Source organism: Oryzias latipes, chromosome 14, assembly GCF_053564925.1.
Source record: "Oryzias latipes strain Hd-rR chromosome 14, Olatipes_Hd-rR_3.1".
Taxonomy (NCBI): Eukaryota; Metazoa; Chordata; class Actinopteri; order Beloniformes; family Adrianichthyidae; genus Oryzias; species Oryzias latipes.
In genome coordinates, this window is record NC_136250.1 from 2,785,489 (window position 1) to 2,800,126 (window position 14,638).

Sequence of the window (14,638 nt, forward strand, 5' to 3'; positions counted from 1 at the left end):
GACAGGGATGACCCAGACGTGTTCAGGGGACGCTGTTTTATTGAACAGTATGAACCTATTCAACAGTTGTTACTTCTTATAACAAAAAGTTGGTGATGCCATGTCCGCTAGGCAAGCCCCGCTCAGTGAGGCTGCCCCCTGGATGTTACTGACCAACGCAGGGGAACGTGAAAAAACGACAAGGAAGGAGAAAAGAAAAAACAAAGCTGGAAGGAAGGAAAGGAGTTAGCAGAGTCAAGAGTCTCTAGGTGAGCGGCTGTTTTCTCTGCAGGCACGCTGTCAGCTGGCTCGACTGCACATAAAAGGTCACAAGGAAAATGCCAGATTGTCCCTCCTCACTTCTGGGCGGGGATCATGCTGTCGATGGCTTCTCCCTTCTCGAGCTTCTTCTCCATCTCAACCATCAGCTTGACGCCATCAACCACCAACTGGACCTGCGCCACCTCGGAGGATCCAAGACGGTCGGCATTGGAGATGTCAAACACACCACCCACAGATGCAGTGTCCACACCACCTGGAGAGAAAGGATGTGGCATGACATAACACCTCATACGAGCGTCCACAGAGCCTCTGTAGAGGTCCCACAGATGGAGCACATCCATACCTGTGCCACGCTTCTGCAGGCGCAACCTGGTGAGGATCTCCTCAAACTTGGGGTGTGTGCTCAGCTTGGGCAGCTTGACGTGGACACCCCCACGCAGACCAGTTCCCAGGTTGGAGGGGCAGGTCAGAATGTAGCCGAGATGCTCATTCCACATGAAGCCGTGGTTGTGCTTCTTGAAGATCTCCTCAATCTGAGAGTCATAAAAGAAGGGTCAGGATCACAGCTGCTTTAGGTTTGACTTGGTTAAACAGGCTGAGCAGATTTGATCTGCGGTCTTCATGCACCTTCTGCAAGCCCACGCAGAAACGCCTGAAGACCTCCCTCATGTTGCCACCCTTCTGCATGGAGATGACACGCAGGTGATCCTCCTCATTCACCCACACCAGGAAGGTCTTGTTGTCGTTGTGCCTGGATGTAGAGATGCCAACGGGCACAGATTTGGACAATGTGCAATATCTTGCAGACCAATGAGAATTTAAGCTCAGAGCCCAATGTATCTACTGCCATCATGATTTCCCTGCAGGAAATCCTTGAGGACTCATTTGTGGATGTTTTCCAGTTGTACTCTGACTGCTCAGACAAGATGAGACTTGCTTGATTTATGGACACTGACCATGGACAGCACTACGCAGGTCAGTGATTAATCCTGATGAATCTATACAAGCTGAGTGTTTGGTGTATTTACAGAGGATGACCATTCCTAACTGCACTTACCAAATGCCTCTGCCGTCAGGCCAGTCACGGGCCATACCGGCGCAGGTCAACAGGGGGGACACAGGTTTGTCAAACAGGAAGTGATCACTGATCAGCTGCTCCTGCTCAGCATCAGTCATTGACTTCAGGGGATAGTACTTTCCTTTGAACTCACCATCAAGGCTGGACAGAGCTGCAGGAAGAGGCTCACTGTTAGGTCAGCATCCACCAAAAAACAGAACACTTCTTTATTTCATACATCGATGCATTAGGCATTGCATGATGATTTAGAAGACCTGCTAGAGCAGAAAGCCTGGATTCAGTCTGGTTTATGACTGACCACAGAAACCTGGGTATCAGATACTCTTGACCTGTGGAAATCCCCAAAATCAAGAAAACTTACCCTCAATGGACAGCTTCTCAATAGCTCTGCGCTCGCCACGGCTGTTGTGGGGGGGCAGGGCGTATCCCTTGATGCTGCGACCGGTACGAACACGGCTGGACAAAACGTAGTTGGGGTCCAGGTCATCACCTCCCTACAGACACAGTTAGATTGGGCCGTGAGGAACATTAGAAAGGGCTAGGTGTAACTCTGCTCTCTAAAGAAGCTGTATTGCACCTTCAAGTTCTCGAAGTTGAGGTCAGTCTTGTGCTTGTCAGTGGGCTTATATCCACCATGACGGTCAGAGATGACGGGGTCAAGCAGGTCTTTGAAGACCTCATAAGACTCCTCGTCACCAGCGACACAGCCAACAGTCATGATGAAGGGGTGACCTGATAACAAAGGTGGGGGTTATGAATTGACCCTAACACTTGTTTCTTGTCTTTTACTATCTTGGATTCTGTTGGAAAAAAGAAGAAATGTTGCTTGAAGTCTCACCAGGGTTGTCGATGCCGGTCTGGATCACGTCATCCAGAGTGAATCCAGTGGGCGTCTGCTTGTCCCTCATCTTACCATACAGCTCTTTAGTCAGGACTTTGGCCATGTGGTTGTTGTGCTTGGACAGGTCTGGGAACTCATCGTCAACTGAGTAGTTGAGCTTGAAGTTGTTGTGGGTGTTTCCGAAAGGCATGATTGCTTTCTAACACTGAAAAACACAACAAGCTTAGGCTATATAATACAATGAAGACAGGTCATTGCAGCCTCATTCATAAAGGAGGAGCAAGGACGCTGCAAATGATGCTTTTTCCTTCTTTGAGCATATGACATTTTGGGCAGCTGCAAATTTCAAACGGTGCTGTCCGCAGATTCTTGGTAACAAGTGTCGCTCAGTTTCCAGTGGCTCAGATGTCCAGTTGAAATTGAGCAGGGGTGGAGAGCCTGCTCTCCGGGTATTTTTAGCCCCAGAATATCTGGCCTTTTACCCTTCAAGTCCTTGCAGTTTACAAGCAACATAGTAGTTTCTTCGGTAAGTTGGTCAAACTGAAATAGCGCCTAAATGACTGGATTCCAGAAAAGCCACTTTAATGCCTGACTCTGCTAGTTGTCAAGACTGTGTTTGCCTTCAGTCATCCAACACAGTCCAAAACAGGAGGTTTCCCATTGGAATCAAAGCAGGCAAAACTATTCACTGATTACTCTTTTATCTGCTGGATGGCTCTAAAAGTAAAAATGAATTTATGCTGCACTGCATTTGTTCCACAGTGTGGGTAACAGTCTGACTAAGTCAGGTTTAAAAATTATTCAGCATATGCAAAAGAAGAGTCTGAAAGACGGCAAAGTCTGCTCTTCCAGCATCTTACTTGAAGGAATCTGGCCTCATGGGCCTGAAGGAAGGATATCTGCAGGCTCAACAGTTTACCAAGCTATGGTACAGCAATATCTTCTGTGGAAAACCCTTGACTCCTCATCTTTACTGTGACTTTCTACTGAAAACAGTCACACCAGAGTCATGTGCCCTTTTCCTTTTTCATGGACAATAATTCCAAATTCCTTCACAAGATAAACAAACAGTTGTGTCCAAATCTAAAATCTCACTGATTTTTCTTTACCTGCACACGAAACAAGAACAGAGGCAACAGTCCCGGGATCAGATCCTGTCAAAGTCAATGAAGGGGTCACCCAGCTTTGGGGGTCCTTGATCCTTGTTTATATACCGGGCTAACACTCAGCCATTGGTTTAGCCATTTTTGTGCCTGCTGAGTCCTCATTGGCCAGAGTTTTTCTACTTATACTCTGTAGAGTTTATGAAAGGGACGCCTTTGCATCGCTGACATCCAAGTCGATCAGTGCAGCTGTGCCTGCACCCCTCTCACCACCCCTCTCGCCCCTGACTGGGCCATACATAGCACCAGTTGGATGACGGGAGTATCTGAGGGGGGCAGAGGGGCTCAGAAGAGTAATTGCATTATGTGTGGGAATGATCAGGCCTTCACGTTTGCCAAGCATGCCATGCAGGACGGGGTGAACCTGGGAGACAACGTTTTTTTTTACTTTCTGATGCTGATTGTCAGGATGCTCTTCACCAAAACAACTACTAGCATGAGTTTTCTCTTGAATCCATCCATGAATCACATACAGTACGTCCTCCATCAGTCTCAGCCTGTGGGATGCTGAGCAGCTCATGTTGGCCTGCTGTGCTCCACTGCAGTTCCAAACTGTACAGCCTCCCTCAAATTTCCCCTCATGAGCAAATGAAAACTTTTGGAATCCTTCCCATTTCCTTCTTGCTTCTGCCTGTAACTTCAAAAAGATCACAGCTTAAAGAACAGGAGACTTTGCTGTTTAACGATGTCATCCAGACCGTGGCGGTGATCATGACTTTTCTGGTCAAAACATGATCAGAAAAAGGGATGCAAAACAAACATTTGTCAGGATTCTGTCTCTGATCATTTCACATTGCTGTTATAACAAAGAGAATTGCTTTATTGGGATGAACATAAAGTGAAGTTGTCTGCAGGAGTCAGACACAGCAAGCAGGTCACTTGACTGGCAAAGCAGAGCGGTCTCCTGCTTTGAGAAAAACCTTTTCTCCACTTTACCACAGACTATTTGAGATAAGAAACATTTTAATTTAAAAAAAGGGAAAAAAAAAAAAGAGAAACAGAGATTATCTGTAACCAAGCTCAAAATACTTTTTACAGTATTGTCCACCGTTACAGTATAATTTAAATATGAGCGTTCTAAAGGAAGACGATGATCATTTTTAATATCTGAAACTGCAGAGCCATACGGTTGTTATCAGTGTCAGTCCAGTTTAAAAGATGATGTGTTGATTCCAGCTAAAACACTGAAACGTTCATTTCTGTGGAAAAAGGCATCAAAGCTCAAGGTGACAAAAACAACTTTTATTCTTTAGGAAATGATCCTGTTATCAAAGCAGAGGAAAGACTGGTGAAGCATAGGAATACAAAACCATTAAAAATAAAATAGAAATATATTCAAAGACTGGAGCAAAACAAATGAGCTGTTGAGAAAAACACTTTTTGTCAAATCTTTTCGTGAACAAAGGTGAAATTTGAAACATAGAGCTGTAATAAAAGAAACAAGCTTCATTAAAGATTAAAACCTTTATCACTTGACTGTAAAACTTATCCTTAATAAATAAATACTACAATAAAAGGTTTACAAGTAAAAAAAGAGGTGAAACTATTTTTCATGCCAGCAAAAGTTCCACAGCAGTTGAAGTCTTCAGAAAGATTCAGGTCACAATAAGGCTTCAAAGCATAGCAAGGATCTAGAGCTAGGGATCCTGCCCGTGGCCTGCTGGGTCCGGAGCGGTCCCTGCCGTGCCGCCGAGACCGGGTCATGCGGTGCCTGGCCTGGCGCCCCAGGGTCAAGGATGTTTCATGATGCATCCACAGCAGAGGGGGGAAAGAGGCCGCAATCATCTCCTGCAGGAGGTGAAGTCAGATGGTGTGGTGAAGGCTTCTGTAAAGGACACATACACACACACCTATACACACATACACACACACACACCTACACACACACAAATACACACATACACACCAAAAGGCCTTGGGCCGTAACAGTGGTGCTGGGCCTCCTGCTCTTAAGGTGAAGTCTGGGCCCCTCCCTTGGTGAATGTCTCTTCGCGCTGGCACTGTCTCCGGCCGGCTGTCCGCTGAGGGGCTGGTCGCCCGGGGGAGCCCTCTCCCCCAGCTCTGCCCATCCGCCTGCTCCTTCCCGCGCTCACCCTAACAAATTATGCACACACGCACCTATGGGATATGCCGGCAGGGCTCATCGGGGGCGACTCTTTTTGGGGCCTCGTCGGCACCCGCCCCCCCTACTTGTACTTTACTTTAGTTTTTACTTTTACTTTTTAGGGCCTTGTGGAGGTGGTCTGGTAGAGGGAGGCACAGTGAGACACCTGGGTTCATCTCTCCCCGGGTTTGCCCCCCACTTTTGATTATCCATTTAGTTACCGCACACTATATATTACACCATACACACTACACACAGAGGGACCCCGGGGTGGAGGGACTCTGCTCTTGGTAGCAGTGTGGCCCTTCACCCAACTGGAGACCTCCCATTTTATTTTTAGCACACACACTGCACCCCCACACCACAATACATAGGTGGGATCGGGGAGGGGCTGTCTGTCTTTGCCTACCTGGGCCCTCTCTGGGCAGGCGGGCTTGTGGGGATCCTGTTGGCCGGGAGCACTGGCCGGTCGTGCGGTGCCGGGGGGATGGTCGGCCAGCAGGGGTTGCTGTGTGGTGGCGGGGGGTGGGGGGCAACCAGAAAAATGTGTATGAGTGGTGGTGTGTGAGATTATGGTTGGGTGGCGGGCGGCTCCTGGATCCTCGGGGTCCTGACTACCCCTTTGGCCTGCGCCTTGGTGTCCGGCGCCTGGTCGCCCGGCGCCTGGTGGCCCCAAGGGCTGCTGTCCGGTACAACTGAGTGCAAGTGACCTGGGGGCCCTGACGCCGTGGACACCTGTGCCCCAAGGTGCCGAATCTGTTTCCTCCTTTGCACCTGGCTGGGTGGGTGGGCGGTCCTCCTTGCTCGGGTTGCGTGGGTCCTTTCCCCAGGGGTGCTCCGGGTCTGGGGGTCTCCTGCCCCCTCTCTCCTGGTCTGGCCAGTCTTGTTAAGGAGGATCTGGTTCCCCTAATGTTAAATGGTAAATGCTGTATAATGCTCTTCTACCTTCCTTGAAGGCCCAAAGTGCTTTACAGTCACAGTCCCATTCACCCATTCACACACGTTCACACATTGATGGCGGCTCCAATTCCGAACACTGGCTCCAACCTTCCCCCAGAGACAAGGTGGGGTTCTGCCCAAGGACACTTCAACAAATGGGAGGGCAAGGCGGCAATCAAACCTGCAATCTTCCGGTCATAGGTTGACCGCCCTACCACTGCACCATGGCCGCCCTTATGAACACATGGTACACTTCGGCAGAGCTTGCATCTCCACCCCCACGTGCCCACTGTCACACTGCACCCTGTCTGATTTATCTGTCGCTCCTAACCCACAGATGGACCATCAGACGTCTTCAAGTATGACTCATGGTCAGTTACTAAAAAGCTTATCTTAGTGTCAGAATTTCATTCTTTGATGTAACATTTGTTTTCTAGCTGATCTAGCATAAATGTTGTGAGGCTCAAAATCATAACTTACTCAAATTAGCGGCTTGGCACTCGTATCCCCTAACTATCTCCCCCTCTCTCTTTTTCTTCTATTCAACCCCCCCACCCCCTTTTCACATTTTTCCCCTCTCTCTTCCTCTCGCTGTAAAACAAGAATATACATATATGTGTGTTTATGTACACATACACACATAAATATATATATATATATATATATATATATATATATATATATACATATATATATATATATATATATACACAATGTGTATGTATATATGTATGTATGTGAACATAAACACATACATACATACACAAGGGTTATTCCATTAACCCCCCATCCCCACAAATGACCTTTTCATTTCCACCACACCTGCTTCCCTAAGATGACGGGCCTGCTGTGGTCCAGGTTCTGGTTTCAGTTCTGCTCATGTTCAGAGATGCAGGTGATGTTGCACTGAAGCCACATCTCAAGTTCCCCAGCTGTCTGCTGCCTGTCCTCTCCGGAGTCAGAGGTCACCAAATTAACACTAGGCTTCTGCTCCGGGCCTGATCTCCACCAACTTCTGCAGCTCTTCCGGAGGGACTGCTGCCCCAAACCCTCACATTTTATCCTTTCTAGGTGGATCAGAGCAAATCTTCTCCACCCTTTCTGAAGGACATTTGAGTTTTTGTCTTCAAAATATCAGAGCACCCTTGCGGTCTGAGAGGATCTGCTCTGTTGTTTTCCTGTTCAGCTGCTGATTCAACACAAAACTTCCACTGGCAGGGAATTTCTGTGCACAAACAAAACAGTAAGAGATGCCGGTGAATCCTCTGATCGGGAGCCTTTCACAGATGACAGGAAAGTCTCACTGAATGAAAAAGGGACACATGTTGCACAGATCTGCAAATCTGACTCTAAATACCTGAAGAATGTCATTTCCGGTGCAGAGAAGTGCCACCAGATAAGGTGGTCAGCCTCTGACATTCTCCTTGCAGCACCCTGGAACAGTTATGCAACCAGACTGTGATATAATGCCCAGAGGAGCAGCTCCAGCTGCCCCTCCAGGCTGGAGCCCCCCACCAGTTCTTTGAACTGGTGGGGGCCTCAATTCTGCATGAAGGTGTTTTCTAGCATCAGGTGAAGGTTTTTGAAGATTTTGAAAGAGCTGAGGAAGGAGCCACCTCCTTTGTCCCAAAGTAATGACACTCAACGAGAGAAGAAACTTTAGATTCACATAATGATGTTCGGAGGCTCCAAAAATAACACCTTTATGGCGGGTTATTTTTAACGCCCTGCAGGGGGGGTCACACCTGTCTGGACCCAGCATTCCAGCACACAGCAGCCAGCCTTCAACACAGGATTTTTCTTCCTCAGAACAGGTTTCTTTAGGGTTTGCTTTCTTGATTTCTTACCAGCCCATAAGAGAACCAGTGGATTCTAACCCAAACTTTCCTAAACCTTGAAAAATAATCTGCTTCATTTGACTGCATGCAGTTTTCGCAGAAGTCCTGAAAGTGTGAGTTTGTTGGCAGCTTGTTGGAGCGCCGGTACTTCACGTCACAAGTGCAGATCATGGGCAGGAGAGGCTATAATTACACTGGCCTGAGGGCTCCACCCCTGTCAAACCACAGCCCCCACACCACCAGAGGATTCAATTTCAGTGAGTCAGTTTTTATTCGGCTAAGCTTGGAGGTAACTTTGGTAAAGCAGATTTTGCTTTCATGGAGTGAAAGGGTGACTAAAGTTTTGTGTCCCAGAGTCTTGGAGGTCTATGTGATAAAGTCATACTTGACATGTGCTGCTCACCTGCTCAGCTCACTGAGTGGATGGAGCTGCAGGAATGTGTGGCTGAGGTGTTGCTCAGAGTAAAGGAGACTCGGTTCCTCTTCAATGTTTTCATGGTCGAGGCCAAAGAGCCCCTGGCTGTCAGAGTGATGTTCACGCCGTGAAGCCGGGACATTCCTTTGGTTTCATGCTGTTTGTGACACGCAGTCTGAACACTGTCAGCTAAGCAAAGGCTGCACTCTGATCCCATCATTCATTCATTCATCTTCTAAACCCGTTTTGTCCCTTTCGGGGTCACGGGGCTGCTGGAGCCTATCCGGGCCACTCGTGGGTGAAGGCAGGGGACATTCTGGACAGGTCAACAGTCTGTGGCAGGGCCTCAATCACACATCTATGCACTCTCACATTCACACCTATGGACAATATGTTTTAATTGATGAAACAAAAATGAAGAAAAGGAGAAGTCAGTGTGGTACACTTAAAGAAATAGGATTACTTCTTACAGTGTTTTTTTGATAAACTTCAGTTTTATTTTTTCACCAGCAGGTTGAGAAAAGGAGAACACTTGCTGTCATTTTGTGAAAACTCTCCTCATTTTTCCCCCCCTGACCTCTGAGCTGCGGGTTGGTTTGCCTTAAATGGACGGCTTCCTGCTCTGGATTTCCCCTTGTCTGTTACCTGGTTTCATTGCACCTTTTTGTTGCCTGTTTCGAATGTTTTTGTCTCATTGAAGATTGCTGGCGTCCCGTGTGATGCCCCTACAGTTACCTGAGAGCGGCTGGTTTTTAAACAGAGTTTGTATCTGTTCCCCAGAGGTTCTGCATGTCTGCTTCCCTCAGAACTTCTTGCTTTGTGTCTTTAGCTCCAGAAAAGAGGTTCTGTTACACAGTGAACTTTGCTTTTCAGAGGATGAACCGTTAGCACTGCAGTTAGCCCACTCGCCTGACTCCGGTTCCTCCTCCAGTTCCTGAGCTCCTCATGAATGTCTTCCTGCACCTCATAAACAATTAGCTTTGGTCTAAGTTTTAAATCCCTCTGCTCAGTCTGCCATGATGTGCTTTTGATAGGAATGCATGGTTGCTTAATAGCTTGAGTCGGTTTTTCAGACACATAGGGTGCTTGAGGGAGCTCCTCTCAGGCTTGAATAAATTCTGAAGATTCTGGTTACTTTCTGCACAAATTCCTGCCTCCCACCTGCATGGATCTGGTCATTTCACTGCTCCAACACTATACTCTGATGAGGTAACTGAATAGTTCAGGCATCTCCTCACCTCAGTTGGCGCCCTCTGCTGGCCTGGCCTGGCACATGCTGCACGTCCAGACCTGTGACAGCTGTGAACAGCTGAACTGCAAATGAACCTTCACACAGACGTCAGGACACTCTCTTTTAACTCGGTTAGTCATAAGACAGCACATGTTCACCTGCACAGCTGACGGCTCTGTGTCCAGCATGTGTGTTCAAAAACGTCGTCAGAGTCTGAGCCAGAGCTTTTTTGCAGAGACACGTTTTCAGCCTCATCCTGCTCTCTTGTCTGCTCTTCCACGGCAGTCTGTAAATATACTTCAGCTCAAAAAACTCAGCTGCTCATCTTTCAGCTCCTGTTTGAAAGTCTCTGCTTGCCTGTCAGGGTCAAGGCTGGTGTTGGTTTGGAAATGTCTTCATGTCCTCAGTGACTCTGTTCTACCACAACGTCTGCCTTTGGTAAAATCTCTGCTGAAGGCCGGCCTTTTCAGCGGTTTGCTCAATCTGAAAGATTTTAGCTACAGTTTTGAACAGTGGATTAGCATTTTGCTGCAGTTTTAACATTATTTAGCTTTTTCATGAACTTGTAACTCAACTGAAACAACCCTTTTTCAGAGCCCCTAAGGACAGGATGATGCAGGACACTGCTCCGTGTTACTGTCATTGGACCCCACCACAGCCATTCATACTGTCGACCATTATGTCCTCTTGGACAGATTGAAACACTGGGTTGGGGTATCTGGATCTGCTCTAAACTGGTTCTCCTCACATCTGACTGGTAGATCACTTTTTGTAGCATCTTTTAAATGTAAGTCCTCGTCTGCATCCCTCACATGTGGTGAGGTGTGTTTAGGGTCCTCTGTTCATTTTGTATCAGCTGCCTTTGCAGCATATTTTAAGATTTTTTAAGGATATTTCTTACCATTGTTATGCTGATGATATTCAGCTATATGTGTCTTTTAAACTTCAGGATGTTTTTAAATTTCAGAATTTATGCAGTTGGATGAATGATAATTTTCTCCAACTAAATAAAGGTAAAACTGAAGTCCTCGTTTGTGCTCCAGACAGTTGCCTTCCTCTGATAGTCCAGGGGCTCTGCCCACCGGCTTCCTTTATGAAGCCCTCTATGAGGGACCTCTGGGTAACTCTAGACCCAGTTTTTTCTCTTGACTCACACATTGGGTCACTTGTTCGTTCTTGTTTTAATCATTTAAAATACATCGCCAAACTAAGTCCTTTTGCATTCTGAGATGGAGACGCTCATGCACCTTTTTATATCTTCTTGCCTTGATTACTGCAACTCCATCTACACGTTTTTAAGTTAAAAATCTCCTGAACGGCTCCAGGTTGTCCAGAGTTCTGCTGCAAGGCTTTAAACCAAATCATCCCGTTGTTAATCCAGCTCCACTGGCTCCCCATCTGTTTCAGAGTGCATTTTAAAATCGTGGTTTTAACATCCACAGCTCTTAATAACCAAGCACCGGTCTACATAAAAGACCTTGTGCAGCCGTAAACTCCCAGTAGGTCCCTGACGTCGTGTGACCAGGGTCTGCTGGTTGTTAAGAGAACCCAGTTAAAATCTAAAGGTGACAGAGCCTTTGCAGCAGTGGCTCCATCACTCTGGAACTCCCTTCCTCTCAGCCTCAGATCTGCATACTCAGTGTTTTCTTTAAAAATCATATATTTTAAAAAAGCTAACAGCTAAAACCTAATTCTGTTTTTACTGTTGTGTGTTTTACTTTGTGTTTTATCATGAAGCACTTTGGGATTTTTATCTTGAAAGGTGCTATCTAAATCAATTTTATTATTATTTATTATTAAAATTCACCCATCCCTTATTTAGGGATTTTTTTTAAATACTTTTTTTCCCGTTTGATTTAATTCAGAACTTGTCTTTAAAATGTTGTTCAAGTTTTAAATGGTTCATAGCGCCTTTATGCTGCTGACACGACATCTACATTTGTGCACATCACACTGTGACACTAATGCTTCTCCACATGAACCTTGTGTCCACATGCTCCTGTCTATCAATAGAATTTAAAGCTAATTTCCAACAACAATGTTTTAAACTAAAACTGCATCACAGAAAACAGTAAATATTTTTCTACTCACATCAGCCCAAGTAGAAAGGAGAAAAAGAAATGCAAGCGTTTGTGTCACGGTGCCTGTCAGTTCACCTCCCCCTCACACAGCTCTCCTGCTCTACTGATTGGAACCAGCTGACCTTCATCTCCTCATCACCCTGCCAGCCTTCATAAGGGAGATCCTCACAAGTATCCAGCGCCAGTCCGTTATACTCTCTCCGGTGCTTACGTCTGGCCTCTAGTCAAGTAACCTTGTTCTAGTAAATCCAAGCCTTGTACTTACTCTTTGTCTCATGCCTTCAGGTCAGCTCTCCACTGGTCACGCTGGTTCCTCGCCTCGTTCCTGTCACGCCGTCCTCGGCTCCACCTCTCGCTCCAAGCTGTGCTCGCCGTCCTCGGCGCTCCACCTCGTCACAGGCTGTCTACGCCGTCCTCGGCTCCACCACTCCCCCAAGCTGTGCTCGCCGTCCTCGGCGCTCCTCTTCATCCACGACTCTCATCTCCCCTCTCAGATTAAAACTTCTGACTCTGCCTCGTCTCCTGAGTTTCTTCCGGGTTCCAGCATCTGGGTCTCCATAGAGTTCGACCATGACAGTTTGGGTCATAGTAAGTGCCAATTATTATCAGTATTAACATTGTTGTCACTTGTTAACTGAATTCATCAGCTCTTCTTTGTAGATCTGTGTGCTGTTGATAATCATTAGTGATAGGCGGAGTTCAGAGAGGCCGTACTTCACTTGAAAATCACAGATAAAACCTGTGATTTCAAGCATTTTAATGAATTCTTTTTATAATTTGCAACTTTTCTTAAGCTGTAGATTACAGGAAGCACCTGACAGTCAGTTTGCAAAATAAAACCAAATAAAAGCCTGATGCAGGCATATTTTTCTCTGGAGGCTTTTGGGGAGTCAAACCTTTTCCAATATGTCTTGTAAAGTGGAACATTTTTTAACTTCTCGACTGCAAAGTGGGAGAACTCAGAACTTGTCAAAATGTCTCCATCTAGTGGAGTCTCTTTAGCTGTCAAACAAAATCAGTCCTTCAAAACATCTATGATGCATTTGTGTCTCTTTGAGACAGAGCCTGCATTCAATGCAACGAATCTCCAGCTGCTTCAGAAACACATTCAGCAGACAATCGGACATTTCATTTCCAGTGTTAAAAGGGGAAGAAATCCCTGTAATGTGATTTTAACCAGCAGCCCTCCAGACGGTGCAAAGGTCTGAGGCTACAGCTTTCCAACACTTTAGATATGGGGGCAAAGGTCTTGTAAAAAAAAACAGGAAAAGCTTCAACTGCTGACTGAAAAGACTGTTCTTTTTTTCTATATAAAATCAATATTTACTGAAAATTATAATAATAGGAAATGATTAATTATAAAAAATTAAAGTTCTTTTGACACATTTGTGAGAAATTCTCTGGACGACCTTTTCAAGCAGTTTCAGCCTGAGCCCCATAGTGACAAGAAAAGGCGGATTTTTGACATAGACCAGGGGCTTTTATTTTGGTATTCTTCAATAATTTTTATCCAATCTCCGAGTGTTCGTTATCTCTGTTTCGATTTTAATTGTGGAATGTCTTCAATTTACATTTCAGCTTTCCTGAAAGGAAACTCTGCATCAACTCCACCTGCAGGTCTGCAGAGCTCAGAGAAGTAAAGCCAAACAGGAGCCTCATTTTCTTAAAACACTAATGGAAAATACATACAAGAGTTAAAAAAAAAATAGACAAATAAAACAAAAAAATGTACTAAAAAAAGAGTGGGTAGAAGAAGAAAAAATCTTGTATGTTTCCACCCCCTTGGTACTACACCCCTGAAGCTCATGCGGTCACCTCACATCATGAAAATGGAACATTGCTGTGCATCTGGTAAGTGTATCATGAAGTATTTGTAAGGATAATGGAAATTACATGGCGTACGTGTGATGCTGTCACACAGAGCCCTTACGCCACACCTTTCAGTCATTAGAAAGGTGAACATACCGGTTCCTTTCTGATTCTGACCGTGGGGAAATGCCGCACTAACAGGGTCTGCAGATGAGGTAAGTGCCTGTAGGATGTCCACACAAATTACACCCTGATTGGCTAAATTCCTCATTTCTAACAGTCAGGGTGCACACTAGGAGCACACACATCACTTGAACAGCACTAATGGGCGAAGGGTGAAGTAGGGTGAAGTAGGTGACCCCTTGTGCATTGCACAAAGTAGGTGACCCCTTGTGCATTGCACAGGGTGCAATGCACAAGGGGTCACCTACTTCACCCTTTCTTACCCTTGTATGTTATATTCGTGTTCGCTATCACTTGTCATTCGCAGCATACCCGTAGAAATAAAGGACATGAACATTTTTGCTCTATGGGTTCACTAAGCAGTCTACAACTTAGCTATTTCCTGCGTGCGCCCTACAGGTTTGATCATTTTTTACCAGCCTGTATCCACCCTTGACAGGAGTTTTGTTTACAAGCTTTGGTCCAGAACAGGAAAGTCCACTTGGCAGTCTGAATACAGACCAAACACATGATACAGGACTTGATCTGGACCAAATGAATTCGACTCTGTCCAAAATAAATGATTTTCCCAGTCTGAATATAGACTTAGTCTATACTAAAGGTGAAGCAATATGCCCAGATGGGTCACAACACATCACGTTTGATTCCCAACACAACACAAAACAACCCACTACAATTCGTCACAACACTAAAAA

The 14,638-nt window shown here is 45.9% G+C and overlaps 1 protein-coding gene and 1 long non-coding RNA gene across 2 annotated transcripts; one reads left to right on the forward strand and one right to left on the reverse strand.

Moving 5' to 3' along the window:
- Positions 1–21: 21 nt before the first annotated feature.
- ckma (creatine kinase, muscle a) lies at positions 22–3,573 on the reverse strand. Its single transcript, XM_004076031.4, has 8 exons — positions 3,290–3,573; positions 2,178–2,385; positions 1,917–2,071; positions 1,701–1,833; positions 1,319–1,490; positions 889–1,012; positions 605–794; positions 22–514 (listed from the first exon to the last, which is right to left on the reverse strand). Exons 2-8 carry the CDS (start codon positions 2,368–2,370, stop codon positions 336–338), a joined length of 1,146 nt encoding a protein of 381 aa, XP_004076079.1. The 5' UTR covers positions 2,371–2,385; positions 3,290–3,573; the 3' UTR covers positions 22–335.
- Positions 3,574–12,016: 8,443 nt separating this feature from the next.
- Positions 12,017–12,464, forward strand: LOC144983780 (uncharacterized). The gene is made up of 2 exons (XR_013647587.1): positions 12,017–12,154; positions 12,237–12,464. It is a non-coding gene; the product is annotated as an uncharacterized LOC144983780 (long non-coding RNA).
- Positions 12,465–14,638: the final 2,174 nt, after the last annotated feature.

Bases quoted from the DNA above. Each gene is read 5' to 3' on its own strand.
- ckma (XM_004076031.4), bottom strand. From the start codon at position 2,370: ATGCCTTTCGGAAACACCCACAACAACTTCAAGCTCAACTACTCAGTT. The intron at 1,834-1,916 runs GTGCAATACAGC...CTGTGTCTGTAG, and splicing joins TCAACTTCGAGAACTTGAAG to GGAGGTGATGACCTGGACCC. The intron at 515-604 runs GTATGGATGTGC...CTTTCTCTCCAG, and splicing joins CCTGCAGAAGCGTGGCACAG to GTGGTGTGGACACTGCATCT.